This window comes from Daucus carota, chromosome 7 (assembly GCF_001625215.2).
Source record: "Daucus carota subsp. sativus chromosome 7, DH1 v3.0, whole genome shotgun sequence".
NCBI lineage: Eukaryota > Viridiplantae > Streptophyta > Magnoliopsida > Apiales > Apiaceae > Daucus > Daucus carota.
Window position 1 is genome coordinate 25,622,998 of NC_030387.2, and position 13,660 is coordinate 25,636,657.

At 37.1% G+C, this 13,660-nt stretch overlaps 1 protein-coding gene across 35 annotated transcripts; it reads right to left on the bottom strand.

The window, feature by feature from the left end:
* Positions 1-252: 252 nt before the first annotated feature.
* Positions 253-11,616, bottom strand: LOC108195889 (uncharacterized). 35 transcript variants are annotated; one of them, XM_064081136.1, is made up of 13 exons: positions 11,179-11,613; positions 11,022-11,063; positions 5,813-5,958; positions 5,487-5,519; positions 4,937-5,005; positions 4,647-4,728; positions 4,463-4,555; positions 3,682-3,725; positions 3,373-3,577; positions 1,958-3,078; positions 1,677-1,756; positions 1,486-1,604; positions 253-681 (listed from the first exon to the last, which is right to left on the bottom strand). In XM_064081136.1, the coding sequence occupies exons 3-8, from the start codon at positions 5,897-5,899 to the stop codon at positions 3,703-3,705; spliced, it is 387 nt and encodes a 128-aa protein (XP_063937206.1). In that variant the 5' UTR covers positions 5,900-5,958; positions 11,022-11,063; positions 11,179-11,613; the 3' UTR covers positions 253-681; positions 1,486-1,604; positions 1,677-1,756; positions 1,958-3,078; positions 3,373-3,577; positions 3,682-3,702. The 35 variants fall into 35 exon arrangements, with proteins under 35 accessions (XP_063937206.1, XP_063937205.1, XP_063937212.1 ...); XM_064081135.1 differs by having other exon boundaries at positions 3,170-3,577; XM_064081142.1 differs by having other exon boundaries at positions 1,984-2,057; positions 2,150-3,577.
* Positions 11,617-13,660: the final 2,044 nt, after the last annotated feature.

A 13,660-nucleotide genomic window follows, 5' to 3' on the forward strand; every position in this document is an offset into this window, starting at 1 on the left:
ATTAGTGGTGAATGTATTGTAATGACTAAATTAATAATAATTGATATAGTAATGCTTTTCAAATATAATGTGAACAAATATATTTTAGAAATCATAAAAAATTAATGTAGTATTTTTATTATATTAATATTAATATCGAGTAAATTAGTGACAAATGAATTGTAATGATTAAATTAATAATACTTGATATAGTAATGCCCTTCTAATATAACAGTGAAGCAGTGAACAAATATATTTTTGAAATCGAATTAATAATTTTGAAAAAATTATATTTTTTTTAATGAAGCAGTAGATTTTATTGATAAAATTGTTAAGGAGGTCTCCATAACAACAAAGGGCTGAGCCCTTACAACATACACCGGATAAAAGCTAATCAAGCTTTCAGAATCCTGAATTTAGATACTTAAACGTAAAACAAAAGATAACAACTTAAACTAAAACCGCAGAAGGTGAGGGAACTGGGGCTTGCGGACCATGCAGCTTCCATTTAATCAATGTCTATGAAGACATTGTCTGCAGCTCCCACCATTGACCTGCTGGAGGCTCAGATCTTGGCCCGAAAGCTCAACCCCGACAGAGCAACAGGAAACTTAGACGTAGTGAACCACCCGTAGAAACTTTCTCAAATGTTCCCCCTCCTGCCTTTCATTTGTCAGCAAATGTTATCACCTGAGAGGAGACCTATATGCAGAAAATGATCATGCCTTTTACATTCAATCTGCAGAATAATCGCATACTTATTTGTTTGGTGTCTACTAAACAGGTTATGTGACACACTTCAATTGTTGACTTAAACACATTTGGTACACATTAATTGAGACTGAAGTTTGTATGCAAAATGATGCCCAGAAATATGCAGCTATATGTACAGTATTTAAATTAGTTGATTCACCAATTCTCTAATATTATTATTCAACTAAATCACTTCGCCTAAGGCATTGGAAGATATGGTTGCATCAGGTCCAGATTCAAATTTCTACATATATATTTAAATCCATGTGACAGTGCCACTCCATAATGGTACAACATTTCTTCCTTAATTAGTACTTTTAAGCACATAACAGCAAAAAATTAAGCTGTACTCCTCCTCATCAAGCAACAACCTGGAAAAATCTATGAATTCACCATCACTGCTAAACTAATACGATCACAGCTAAAGTAATAAGCACACATTAGAAGAATCAGAAATTAGCTTTCTCTGGACATTTAAAAAGACTTTCAGAATAGTCTTAAACTTCAACTATTCATCAATATTTAAAGGAATCTCTGAATGACTTTTCTAAGTACATGATTCAACCAGTCAGGATCCAACATAAAAAGAAAGTTTATATTAGACAGGTTGTGTAATATAAACAACCTATCGGAACCACTCATAAAAGAAAGTAACTTGAGATTGGAAAATCTTGTTTAAAACACAGGGAACCAAGATCAAAATGAAAACTAAGTATAACACAGTAGACGTGTTATAAAACAAAGACGTCATACCACTGCAATAACTGTGAGCCAGGTCAGGGATCACATTGCGGTAAGAGCCTGCACCCAGTATAAAATAAAGAAATCCCTTGGACAGTTTCTTGGCGTAGGTAGGCCGTTTTTGGCGAAATCTGTCCGAAACATAACGATCAAGGGGTAATGGACTAAAATCTATTATCAAAATCTTCAAAAGAGGAATTTACCATTACTTCCGCACATGCAGTATGCGAATTGTTTACATCACCAGGCACTCGATGTTCGTTAACAACATGTCTCTTCTGGCCTACATAATGAATTAGAAGAATTAAGGAAGTGAAAAAACTATACATAATGAAGAAACACATACAGACGGACTAAAAGCAAATGTAAGAAAGGTTAAAAACAGGACATAGAGCATATCATTTCCTACTTGTTTGATAACTACCAATGAAAATCACGACAACTACAAACATAATAAAACATTGGCAAAGATGGTTAAGCGTACCAGATGCATCCATATCATTTGCTTACCCCCCGACGAAAACAAAAGCTGGATTCAGTTCGATGTCATGTACCCGCTGGAGTAAGGTTCATCCCATCGCGGACTGCAGTGACCACAACACATTCTGCAATGCTGTAATAAGCAACCTTTTCACAAACTGACAAAGGTTTGTCAATAAAAAGTATAGTTTCGTACCCTGACTTTCCAAATTTTTCATTGATTCTCCTGAAGCTCTCTTGTATTTCAGCCCGTGTTTCCTCCAAATCTATTCCTTTACCTCTTGCAGGATTGGCAATTTGGACCCGCACAGCCCTTCCTTGCCATGCAGGTGCTGTTTGAGCATCTGTTCCATTGCTAAGAGCTTCAAGTTAATTCCTTTGAAAACATCCATGTCATTTACTCCGAGTAACACCGTCTTCCCCTCAAATCTCTGCCTGAGATCCCCAACCCTCCACTCTTTATCAGCAAGTTTCATTACTGACTCAATCTGGCCCATCCCAACTGGCATTATCTTTATACCAACCGTCCTTCCAAAATATTCTAATCCTATGTAGCCCCTCTTCGATTGATATTCCAAACCTAACATCCTACTGCAACAGGAAAGGAAATGCCAAGCATAATCAAAAGTATGGAAACCAATATGATCAGCGTTGAGTAGAGCCTTTAGAATTTATTCTCTAACAGGAAGAGTCCTATAAATCTCAAAAGAAGGGTAAGGGCTATGAAGAAAAAAACCCATCCTCAATCTGTTGAATCGACGCCTTAGGAAAGTTGGCAACACCATTAAATGATAATCATGAATCCAAAGAAAAACATCTTCTGGATTTATCACCTCAATCACTTTCTATGAGAGCAACTTATTTGCTGCTACATAGGCTTCCCACATCGAACGATCAAACCTGTTAACATGATCAGCAGTATATGGCAGCATATAATGAAAGACAGGCCGTAAGTGTTTTTTGCAAAAGCAGTCATAGAACTTCTCCAGAATATTTGAGGGAAGAAAAGTAGCAACAATTTAAACCTCTCCAACAGAACTTGGGCAACATCATCCTGCTTTATTGGGATAATGACCCCCCAACACACAGGACTTCCATATCCTCAGGCATTAGATGTGACTCCTCCTAAGCATGAAAATAACAAACATTACGCCAAGAATTAAAAAGTTAATGATTTATATCAATCGTGAAAATAAAAATTTCAGTGCAAACATACAATTCTCCGGCCTCTTGCACACATATGATCCAAACTAACCGTGTAAAACATTAAATTTGTAAAGGAAACAAAAATATATGTCAGGATTCCTTTTTTTTTTTTTAACGTAGGAACCCCCAGCCGCTACCCTTCGGGTGCGCACTGGGTAAACCCACGAGCTCACGCAATAGCCTGCAAACTACGTGAACCAAGGTAAACCGCACCTAAGCGCGACAGGTTCTGATCCAGGAGGCATAATCACAAATTCTGCTCCCTTCGGAAGTCGAACCTGTGACCAAGAGGATACATGTCCTCTCTTTAACCAGCTGAACCAACCCTTGCGGGCTATGTCAGGATTCTTATCAAACACTTCGAAAGCAAATTGATAAAATTTGATAATATAAAATAATCACTCGCAAAATATTAAATCTGCAAAAGAAACAAAAACTTAAGTCAGGACTTTATCAAACACTTCAAGTTAATAAAATTTGATAATACAAACTTAGAGATTTGAAATGGGCTTTGAGGCTTACAATGTAAGATATAATCAAAACTTAAGATTCTGTATATGCAGAACCTGCAACATCAACGAACATTAATATTACTTCACAACTAACAAAAACATTATATTTGAACACTACACATTTCACAAACACCCATTTACAATTACATCACATCCACAATCGAAAAAATCAAAAAACAGTAATCCCAAATTCACCAATAACATAAAACTCACCAAAATGAAGAACTCAATCACAAAACCGACAACTAAACCCATAATCACAAATTGGATGCTCATCTTTAACATTAATCATCGAAACAGAAAATACAGTATATTTTGTATTTATAAATGAGATTATATGTAATCAAATAAACTTTTCATCAGTTATAAATTTATCACTCTCTTATAGTAAGGAACGTCTGGAGCCTAGATAATTGAAGTATGAGCAACTAAGGATTAATCTTAGTTATAATAAAAAAAAGAAAAGGATTATTAGCTCCCGAACTTTATTGCAATGCCCCTGTCTGAAAATTCCTGCATAATAGTTATGATCTAGCATGCATAATAAATGTTTATGTTCTAGCCTAACCTTGAAGGCTTACAGACGTGTATTAATGTGAAACAAACTAATAATATGAGGCAACGTAGTTTGCCCCACTTTTCTTATGGATTAGGGTCTTTGGATACTATCATCTTGTGATCCTAACATGAGCCATAATTGTATATGACCATTTATGTTGCCTGCTCAGAGTTTAGAATTTGCAAAAACACAAAAACAAATATCAAAAGACTAAAGTGAACAGACTCTATACCCATTGTTGAATTTGTGTTGACATCCTGCATATTCTTAAGTCTATTTTCCAAAAACTCATTCAGTGCTGCGCGACCAACGCGTTTCTTTGATCCTAGGATCAATCCATTAGGACATGTTAGCAAGACCTCAGACTACATAATAGAATTTTCGAATCTGAAATTCTTAAATATATAAATGGATACCTGTTGATTCATTCTCTGAAACTGTATCAATATCACGCTTCATTCCTTGAAACATTATGTCAACATCATAACACGACACATGCTGTGAGGGCAGCAAACAAAAACAAACAAACTTCAGAAATGTCTCATCACAACAGGGTCGTTGATAATCCAAGAAACCTAAAAGTAAACTCTTATGAACATATTATAAGTATTTGCTATTGATTCAATTTTTGAATCAGGAATTCATGATGATAGCATGACATTTAATCAAACACCCAGAGTGTATGAAGCGCAAGTGATCTATATACCCGTTGACCCTTTTCCTGCCATTGTGTGCTCGCTTGATTCCTGACTCTGATGATGTTAACAACAACCCGCTGATCCAAATAGACATATACACAAAACACATGCACAAATCATCAAATGGAAAACGAAATATTGCAATCCATCTTACTATTTGTGGACTTCTGAGCATATATTGGTCACATGTTCATGTCCATAACACGAAAGCGCAACGTATCTCCTGAAGCATGGTCTGCAAGATATGTCAAAACGTAGAACAGGCGGATGCAAGAGAAGAACTCATGTTTTACAACATATAATCATTCAGTAAATTTTATATTTTATTGGCATTATCTCGATGTGTAAAGTTTCTTGAAGAGGCGGATACATTAAGGAGAGCCTGGAGGCCAAGCATGCAGTTAGACCTTGGAATTAAGTCAGCTTAATATATTTAAGTCAACTATTGCCCCCCAATCAAAAATTAATAGACCATGATTGCTAAGAGTTTTTAGAAATATTTTTATCTTAAATGCCAAGAAAAGTTCTTATGTAACCTGGGAATTTATATGTAGTCACCTCTTCATCTTCAATCTTTGTGATGAACACCTTCTGTAATCCTTGTGATGAACACCTTTCGTAAGTTTATTAGCAGATTCACCTCCTCACTAAAGCAAAAAATAGCAGGCAATATCTAATAGATATGAAACAAATACTTTATGTCTTTAAACTTCAATATTGCTGACTTATAGTGAAACTATCCTAACCACTGTAAACAAACAAAATAACATCATCACATCAAACCAACTAATCCAATTAGATATCAAGACTGTACACAGCACACACAAAGCCAACATGCAAATCGAAAAGTTCCGAAACGAATAACAAAGAAAAAAAGAGATCACCTGAAACCTGCACATGAAGTAATCATCACCAAAAGCAGCACGCAGAGATTGCAAAGGCCTCCTAGTGGGATTCCTGGGCGAGAACATAACACTCAAACTAACCAAAGCCTTAATCCTATCCGGCCCAATCCGACAAAACCACCAAGCTATAAAAGACCCCTAATCATAAGCCACTAAAAACACACCACACACACAGGATACAAAACATGTTTTAAGGAAAACACATACACAAATCGCATAGGAGTAACATGTCTCATTACATGACGCATATAGTCTAGAAAAAACGTAAAGAAATGTATACATCTGGATAAAACAGTGGATGAATTCCACATTCCATGAATTTCGAGACCAAAGCAAGATGAATTAATAAAGTTAGCATGACATTAAAATACAAAACCATTAAAAAGAAGAATGAAGGTGCGAAAAACTGGAAATGAATGGAGTTGGATTACGTTCAAATATGAGAATGTGCCAACATTCTGTTTTATATGTGGCATTCTTGGTCATTCTGACAAGTTTTGTAGCAGATTATTTGAAGTCCCAGAGAAGGAGATAAGTAGACCTTATGGAGTGTGGATGCGAGCTCCTTTACGTCGCCAAACAAATTTGATAGGTTCTAAGTGGCTGAGGAATGGATCAGAACATTTGCCGGAGGAAGGGGTGACGGCAGGCGGCGTGTATCAGACGAAAACGGGGGGATCAAATCTGAAGGAGAATTTTACGCCTGAAATCACGGGGAAGGGTGATATGAGCATGAAAGGTGGGATTAGATCACAACAGAATTTGGATACAGGAGAAAAATCAGGAAATTCAAATCAAGGCAATCTGGCTGAGGGAGGGAAAATATTTAAAAGCGCAAAGAGCGTTATTCTTGAAAATAAAAAAAGGAGAACGGACTCGGGTGAGGAAAATATATTGGGCCAGGATACGGAAATAGAGCAGGAGTCAGATACAGAAGTGGAGCAAATGGACCAAGATGCAAATAATGGGTCAAAAAACGGATTTGTGGCGGGTTCCGGGGAACGGGCCCGCCAAGCGTTATGAGTATTTTAAGCTGGAATTGCCACGGGCTTGGGACCCCGTGGGCGTTACAATTCCTAAAGGACCTGGTGGTCCAAAAGAAGCCCAACGTTATTTTTTTAAGTGAAACTTTATGTAAAAAAGAAAAAGTTGAAAAAACAAAAAGAGCCATTGGTTTTGATGGAATGTTTGCGGTTGATTGCTCCGGTCAAGGAGGTGGTTTGGCGGTACTATGGAGAAACAAAGATGAGGTCTCGGTTTTAACGTATAGTATGAATCATGTTGACATGATCGTAAAGGTGCAAGGATGGAATCAGTTTAGACTGACTGGTATATACGGTGAACCAGATAGATCTAAAAGAAGGACTACATGGGATCTGTTTAGACACTTAAGAGCTCAAAATAATTTGCCATGGTGTTTGATAGGAGATATGAATAATGTTCTTGGGCAGGCAGACAAGAAGGGAGGGCGGCTATACCCATCCTGGTTGATACAAGGCTTTCAGGAGGCGTTAGATGATTGCGAGTTACAGGATTTGGAGTTACAAGGGCACCCATATACGTGGGAGAGGGGTCATGGTACGGACAAATGGGTTGAAATCAGGCTAGACAGAGCTTTAGTGACACAAGCATGGACAGAATTATTCAAGGAGGCCAAGCTAATCAACTTAGAAGTCTCAACTTCAGACCATAGCCCTATATTATTAGAACCAATCACTGTGCATTCAATACCAAGAATCAGAAGGTTAAAGTTTGAAAATGCGTGGCTCAGGGAGCCAGTTTGCAGACATATTGTTGAAGAATCATGGCGTCATGACCAGAACGAGACATTGCAGGAAAAAACGAAAAGATGTTTGGAGGATGTCGCAAAGTGGGGACAAGAGTTTACTGGTAATTTTAAAGAAAGGATATCGCAGTGTAAAAGGGTGATAAAGCGGACAAAAACCAATACAGATGCGGAAGCAGTTCAGAGGTATAAAAATGCAAGTAAATCTTTGAATGAGATTTATACTCAGCAGGAGATTTTTTGGAAACAACGTTCCAAACAGCTGTGGCTAAAAGAGGGAGACCGGAATAGCAAGTTTTTTCACGCTACAGCAAAAGCAAGGAGAAAAAATAATCAGATTCATTCTTTGGTTAATGAGGAAGGAGACAGGGTAGATTGGGAAGGAGGGTTAGAAGAAGTGATGGTAAATTACTTCAAAGGTCTGTTTAGTTCATCACAAGCAAGATGGGAGGAGGTAGTGGACTGCATTGAGAGTAAAGTCACAGCAGATCAAAACGCTTGTTTAACCAAACCTGTCGAAGATAAAGAAGTTAAAGAAGCACTCTTTCATATGCACCCGGACAAATCTCCTGGTCCGGATGGCATGAGCCCGGGCTTTTATCAGAGATATTGGAGTATTGTGGGCAATGACATTGTTAGCATGGTTAAAAATTTCTTTGAAACAGGTGAGTTTAATGAGCATCTAACGGACACTACCATCGTTCTTATTCCAAAGAAGCAGAATGCTCAGCACATGACGGATCTTAGGCCAATATCGCTTTGCAATGTAAGCTATAAGATAGTTTCTAAGGTGCTGGCAAATCGGTTAAAAGAGGTGATTGATAAGATAATCTCAGATTCACAAAGTGCTTTCATTCCAGGCCGGTTGATATCTGATAATATCATGATATCTTACGAAATTATGCACTTTATGAAGAGAAAGACTAAAGGTAAGAAGGGGTGGATGGCGCTCAAGTTGGACATGAGCAAAGCATACGACCGAGTGGAGTGGTCATATTTGGGAGCAATGTTACGTAGTATGGGTGTTGACAGCTCAGCTATAAATCTTTTCATGGAATGTGTGATCTCAGCACGTTACCAAATTAGCCATGTGGGTAAGGAATTTGGGAGCATAATTCCAGAAAGGGGCCTTAGACAAGGTGACCCCCTCTCATCATACTTGTTTCTTATCTGTATGGAAGGTCTGTCAGCTCTTATCAAAAATTTTGAAAGCAAGGGACTCATTAGAGGCATCAAGGTAGCTAGAGGTGCCCCCTCGGTGACTCATATGTTTTTTGCTGACGATAGTTATATATACTGTCAGGCCAGCAAAGAAGAAGCATCTCAGGTAATGAAAGTGCTGGCAATTTTTGAAAAGGCCTCGGGGCAAAAAATAAATGTGGATAAATCAAATGTGTTTTTCAGTCGAAATGTGAAGGCAGAATCCAGAAAAGAAGTCCTGGATATTTTGAAGTTTAAGGAAGCTGATAGCAATAGTCAGTATTTGGGTTTACCAAATTGTTTGGGCAGAAATAAATCGGCGATCTTGGGCTACCTAAAAGAGAGGGTGCGTACTCGAGTTCAAAACTGGGACGGAAAGCTGCTAAACAAAGGAGGGAAGGAAGTTCTCCTGAAAACAGTTACTCAATCAATCCCAAATTATGCTATGAGTGTTTTCCTACTTCCGATTGAAATGTGTAGGGATATGGAAAAGATGATGTGCAAGTTCTGGTGGAAATCATCGGCAAAGAAAGACAGAAGTATACATTGGATGAGCTGGGAGAGGATGTGTAGATCAAAGATGTATGGAGGGCTCGGATTTAGACATCTGCATGAGTTTAATGTCGCACTTCTGGGCAAACAAGGGTGGCGTCTGGTAACAAACCCGGATAGCTTGGTTGCAAGAATTTTCAAAGCACGGTATTACCCTCAAGAAAATTTCTTAAATGCCAAGATAGGTGCTAGTCCTAGTTTTATTTGGAGAAGTGTGTTGGAGGCACAACAGCTGATCAAGCAAGGCATTGCGCGTAGAGTGGGGACTGGGGAAACTGTGAGCATAATGGACGACCCGTGGTTACCTAACATGGAGAATCCATATATCACTACCAATAACGAGTCGATAAAAGGCCAGAAGGTATCATCCCTGATGGTCACAGGAGAGAGGAGGTGGGATATAGATTTGATAGAGGATATTTTTGAACAAAGAGATGTCAACCTGATTGTAGCAATTCCGCTGTCTAATAATGGTTCTGATAGCTGGTACTGGAGAAAAGAGAAGTGTGGTAATTATTCAGTCAAGTCAGCTTACGTGATGTTACAGGAAAACAAATCATGGACGCACCAGTGTGGTAATCCCAGGTTCTGGAAGAGGCTTTGGAACTTAAAGGTCCCTCCAAAGGTTAAGCATTTTCTGTGGAGGGCCATTACAGACTGTCTGCCTACAAAAGTATCGTTGGGTATGAAACATGTGAATGTAAATGAGCTATGTCCTATGTGCAATGATGGAGCTGAAACCTCGACACATGTTTTAATTGAATGCTCTTTTGCTCAAGCATGTTGGGAAATAGTTGGTGGCAGGGACACACTTAACATTCAGAGAACTTTCTTAGACTGGATACTTAATGTTTTCGACAAGTGGAGCATTGATCGGAGACAAATGGGAGCTATGATTTGTTGGGCGGTTTGGAAGAGTAGAAATGATCTGGTATGGAGCCAGAAGTGCATGGCGGTAAGAGAGGTCGTAGATTCAGCTAAAGTGGGTCTTAGTCAATGGCAGGATGCTCAAGATAAAAGTTTCGACCGATCATGGGGGTTGATCAACTCTGATGACGGAGATGAGCACTGGACTCTACCAATGGAAAACAAGACTAAGGTAAATACTGACGCTGCGATTTTTCATACGTCTAACTGTTACTCCTACGCTTTTGCTGCTAGAAATCATAAAGGGGAGCTGATTGAGGCTAGATCCAGGTGCAAACCAGGTCATGTTAATCCAGAGTCTGCAGAAACAATGGGTATAAGGGAGGCTTTAAGTTGGATCAAAGATAAGCAGCTACAGGAGGTGCAAGTCGAAACAGATTGCTTGGTAGCAATACAAGCGATCAGAGGCACAGTCACAATGAGATCTTATTTTGGCAGGATTGTTGATGAATGCAGAGCTCTACTGATGGAGCTAAAAGACAGAGGTGTTAACCTTAGATTTGTGAAGCGTTCTGCGAATAACTTAGCTCATGCATTAGCAAAGTGTAGTTATTCTATAGCTGATCGCATTTGGAAGGCAAATGTAGCCTATCCAGATTTAATTCATGTACTGGAGAATGATTTGAAGCATTAATGCAAATTATCTCTTTCTGGCAAAAAAAAAAAAAAAAAATACAAAACCGGAGAGGCTGAAATGCAGATGTTTTGTGAGAATCGACGTACCTGTTGGATTTTCTTTCAATGTGAATTGATTTCGCTCCAGCGCTGTAATTGATTTTCTTAGATTATCATCCATACATGAGTTAACCATGGAAACATACACACAGAACACATATCAAATACCTGGAAGGGAAAACCAAAACAACCACCACAACCTTACCTTTCGTAGCCTTCGACAGAACCAAGCTTCGATCTCACGACGCTGCCATCTCAATAGAACAGGCGCTCCCGATCAACGCATAGGAGTGAGTTTTGGCTGAGATGACGCCCGTTTTTAATTTTGAAAAGCAGATTGGTAATCGGGCAAAAACTGTACCTGCGGCTTGTACATATTGTGACAGATTTCATCGCCGTCCATGAATACATTCACTACATACGTCGTGTCCATAACCGGTGGTTCTTAATTTGAAAAATTTGAACTGGTGAGTTAAAGATAAGGTGACTGAATTTGCAAGAAAAGCTGAAGTGGGTAAATGGGTTAACGGGTTAACGAGTAGATGGATCAGGCAAAATGATGGGTATTTTTTGGAGTATTTTTGGGGCCTTCACTAGCATGCATTAAGAATACTAGCTTTATGCATGTGCTTCGCACACAGATACTAAAGCCTTGGTGAATAGAACTCAGAGTCTACTATCATCCATGCAAATTAATCCTGAGGCCTTGGCATGCTCATTTCAGCTGGCTCGTGTTATGAATATAATTGTATTTCTATTTATAATGATATGATAGAATTTCATAATATGAATTTGATTAAATAAATTCTAGGTATATTTATTTATAGTCTTTAAATAAATAAATTAGTCACATTAATATTAATTTCTTTACTATTGACTATATATTTATGAACTTTGTCATTAAGCATATTAAGTATATTCAAAAAAGATTACAAGCTAATTTATCTCCAATCAATAATTATTAGAATAGTAAAAGATTCCATTCCATCACAAAAATAATAGCCTACATAATATTCCATTCCATTATAAAAGATGATGTATAATTGAAAGCCCCAATTTAATGCTGTCAATAATATATTAGAACAGAAATTCATTCTTAGAACAGAAATTTATTCTAACAAACCAAACTTGTAGAAACATCCCATAACTGAAACCAAAATCAATGCAAACACAATGAATCAAAGAAAACAAAGTACTGGACAATGTTCAGGATCATTGTAAACGATTATTAAAATAACAAAGCTAGAAAGACATATTGATGCAGACTGCTGAAAGCACCAATCAGAGATCACACCTCATGGATTCACATTCAGAGCATATATAGTATACCTTTTTTCCGAAACTGGATAACTTCTTTGGCATTTCGCAGTGCACTTGAATTTTTCTTCTACAGTATAAGCTTCTTCTCCGCAGCCAATGCAACTGAAAAACCACTATGCACTTGTCTCCTCCACAACCTTCACTTTCACTTTGCAGAGGAAAAATGCATGTCTCAAAATGTTGGTGTAAATATGGATATATATATATATATATATATATATATATATATATATATATATATAAGTTAGTAGTAAAAGAATAAAAAAGAAAGTTGCTATTAAAACCAAAAGGACTCACGTCAAGCATTTCAGTACGTGTCTTCTTGCTAAGTTCTTTGAGTGAAAGAGTTTCAATAGGCGTAGCAGACATAGTGGAAGAGTCTGTGTGTGTTGACAGACTCCTTTCAGGAGCAACATAGCCATCAGAATATAGCCTGAATAATTCGTAGATAATTACACATAAAGCAGGATAAACATCATATGAATCTATTCGACATTACAACGACATAATAAACAAAAGCCAGTTTTCAGATATGTTAACCTTTGCCGCATTGCCGCTACAATATCAGTGTCCAAGTTCATGTAAACCCTTGATGAAGGCAGTGTACTAATCTGGACAGAATCTGGTAGTATATTTCAAGAAGCCAAAACTCTTAGATCACATAATTTAAATATGTACAGTTTTAAAAATGTTTGGACTTGACAATATTAACCCGTACATACTTTTAAAAATCTTCAGTTTGGTGCTTGACAGTATAGCTATCACAGGCTTTTCGGTGGCCTCTGTAAACACTGAATTGGTTGATACAGCAAGTTTACCCCATACAGTGACCTGGTGCGTGTGCCTGGAGAGGTTTGGAAACAAAAGTGTGTGTCAGCACTCAGGGCCAGCTCAACTCCCTATAAGGCCCCAAGCAAGATTTTAATGCATGCCTTTTCTACATATAAAACATTTTTATTTTATTTAATATATAAATTTATATATTATTTATAACAAATAAATTTTTATGTAATACTTATTTTTTATATTTGAAATAGTTTATATTTTGGATTCTTATAAATGAATTATACATATATTTTTTTATGAGAACATAATAATTATATTTACATTTTACACAAAATTTATATATTTTCATGTTTATTGTTTTAGGTTAATTTGTATATTAATATAACATTAAACTGAATAAATTTTTCAAGAGTACTATATATACCAGAAAAGATAGAAATCACATAATTTATAATAACGTCAAATTTACGATAGATATTATTTATTTTAACAGTATAGATATTACATTTATTAAATACTTACACATATTACTGAAAAATTCAAAATCATTTGCTTCATCTAATTCTCATTTTTTAAGTTAA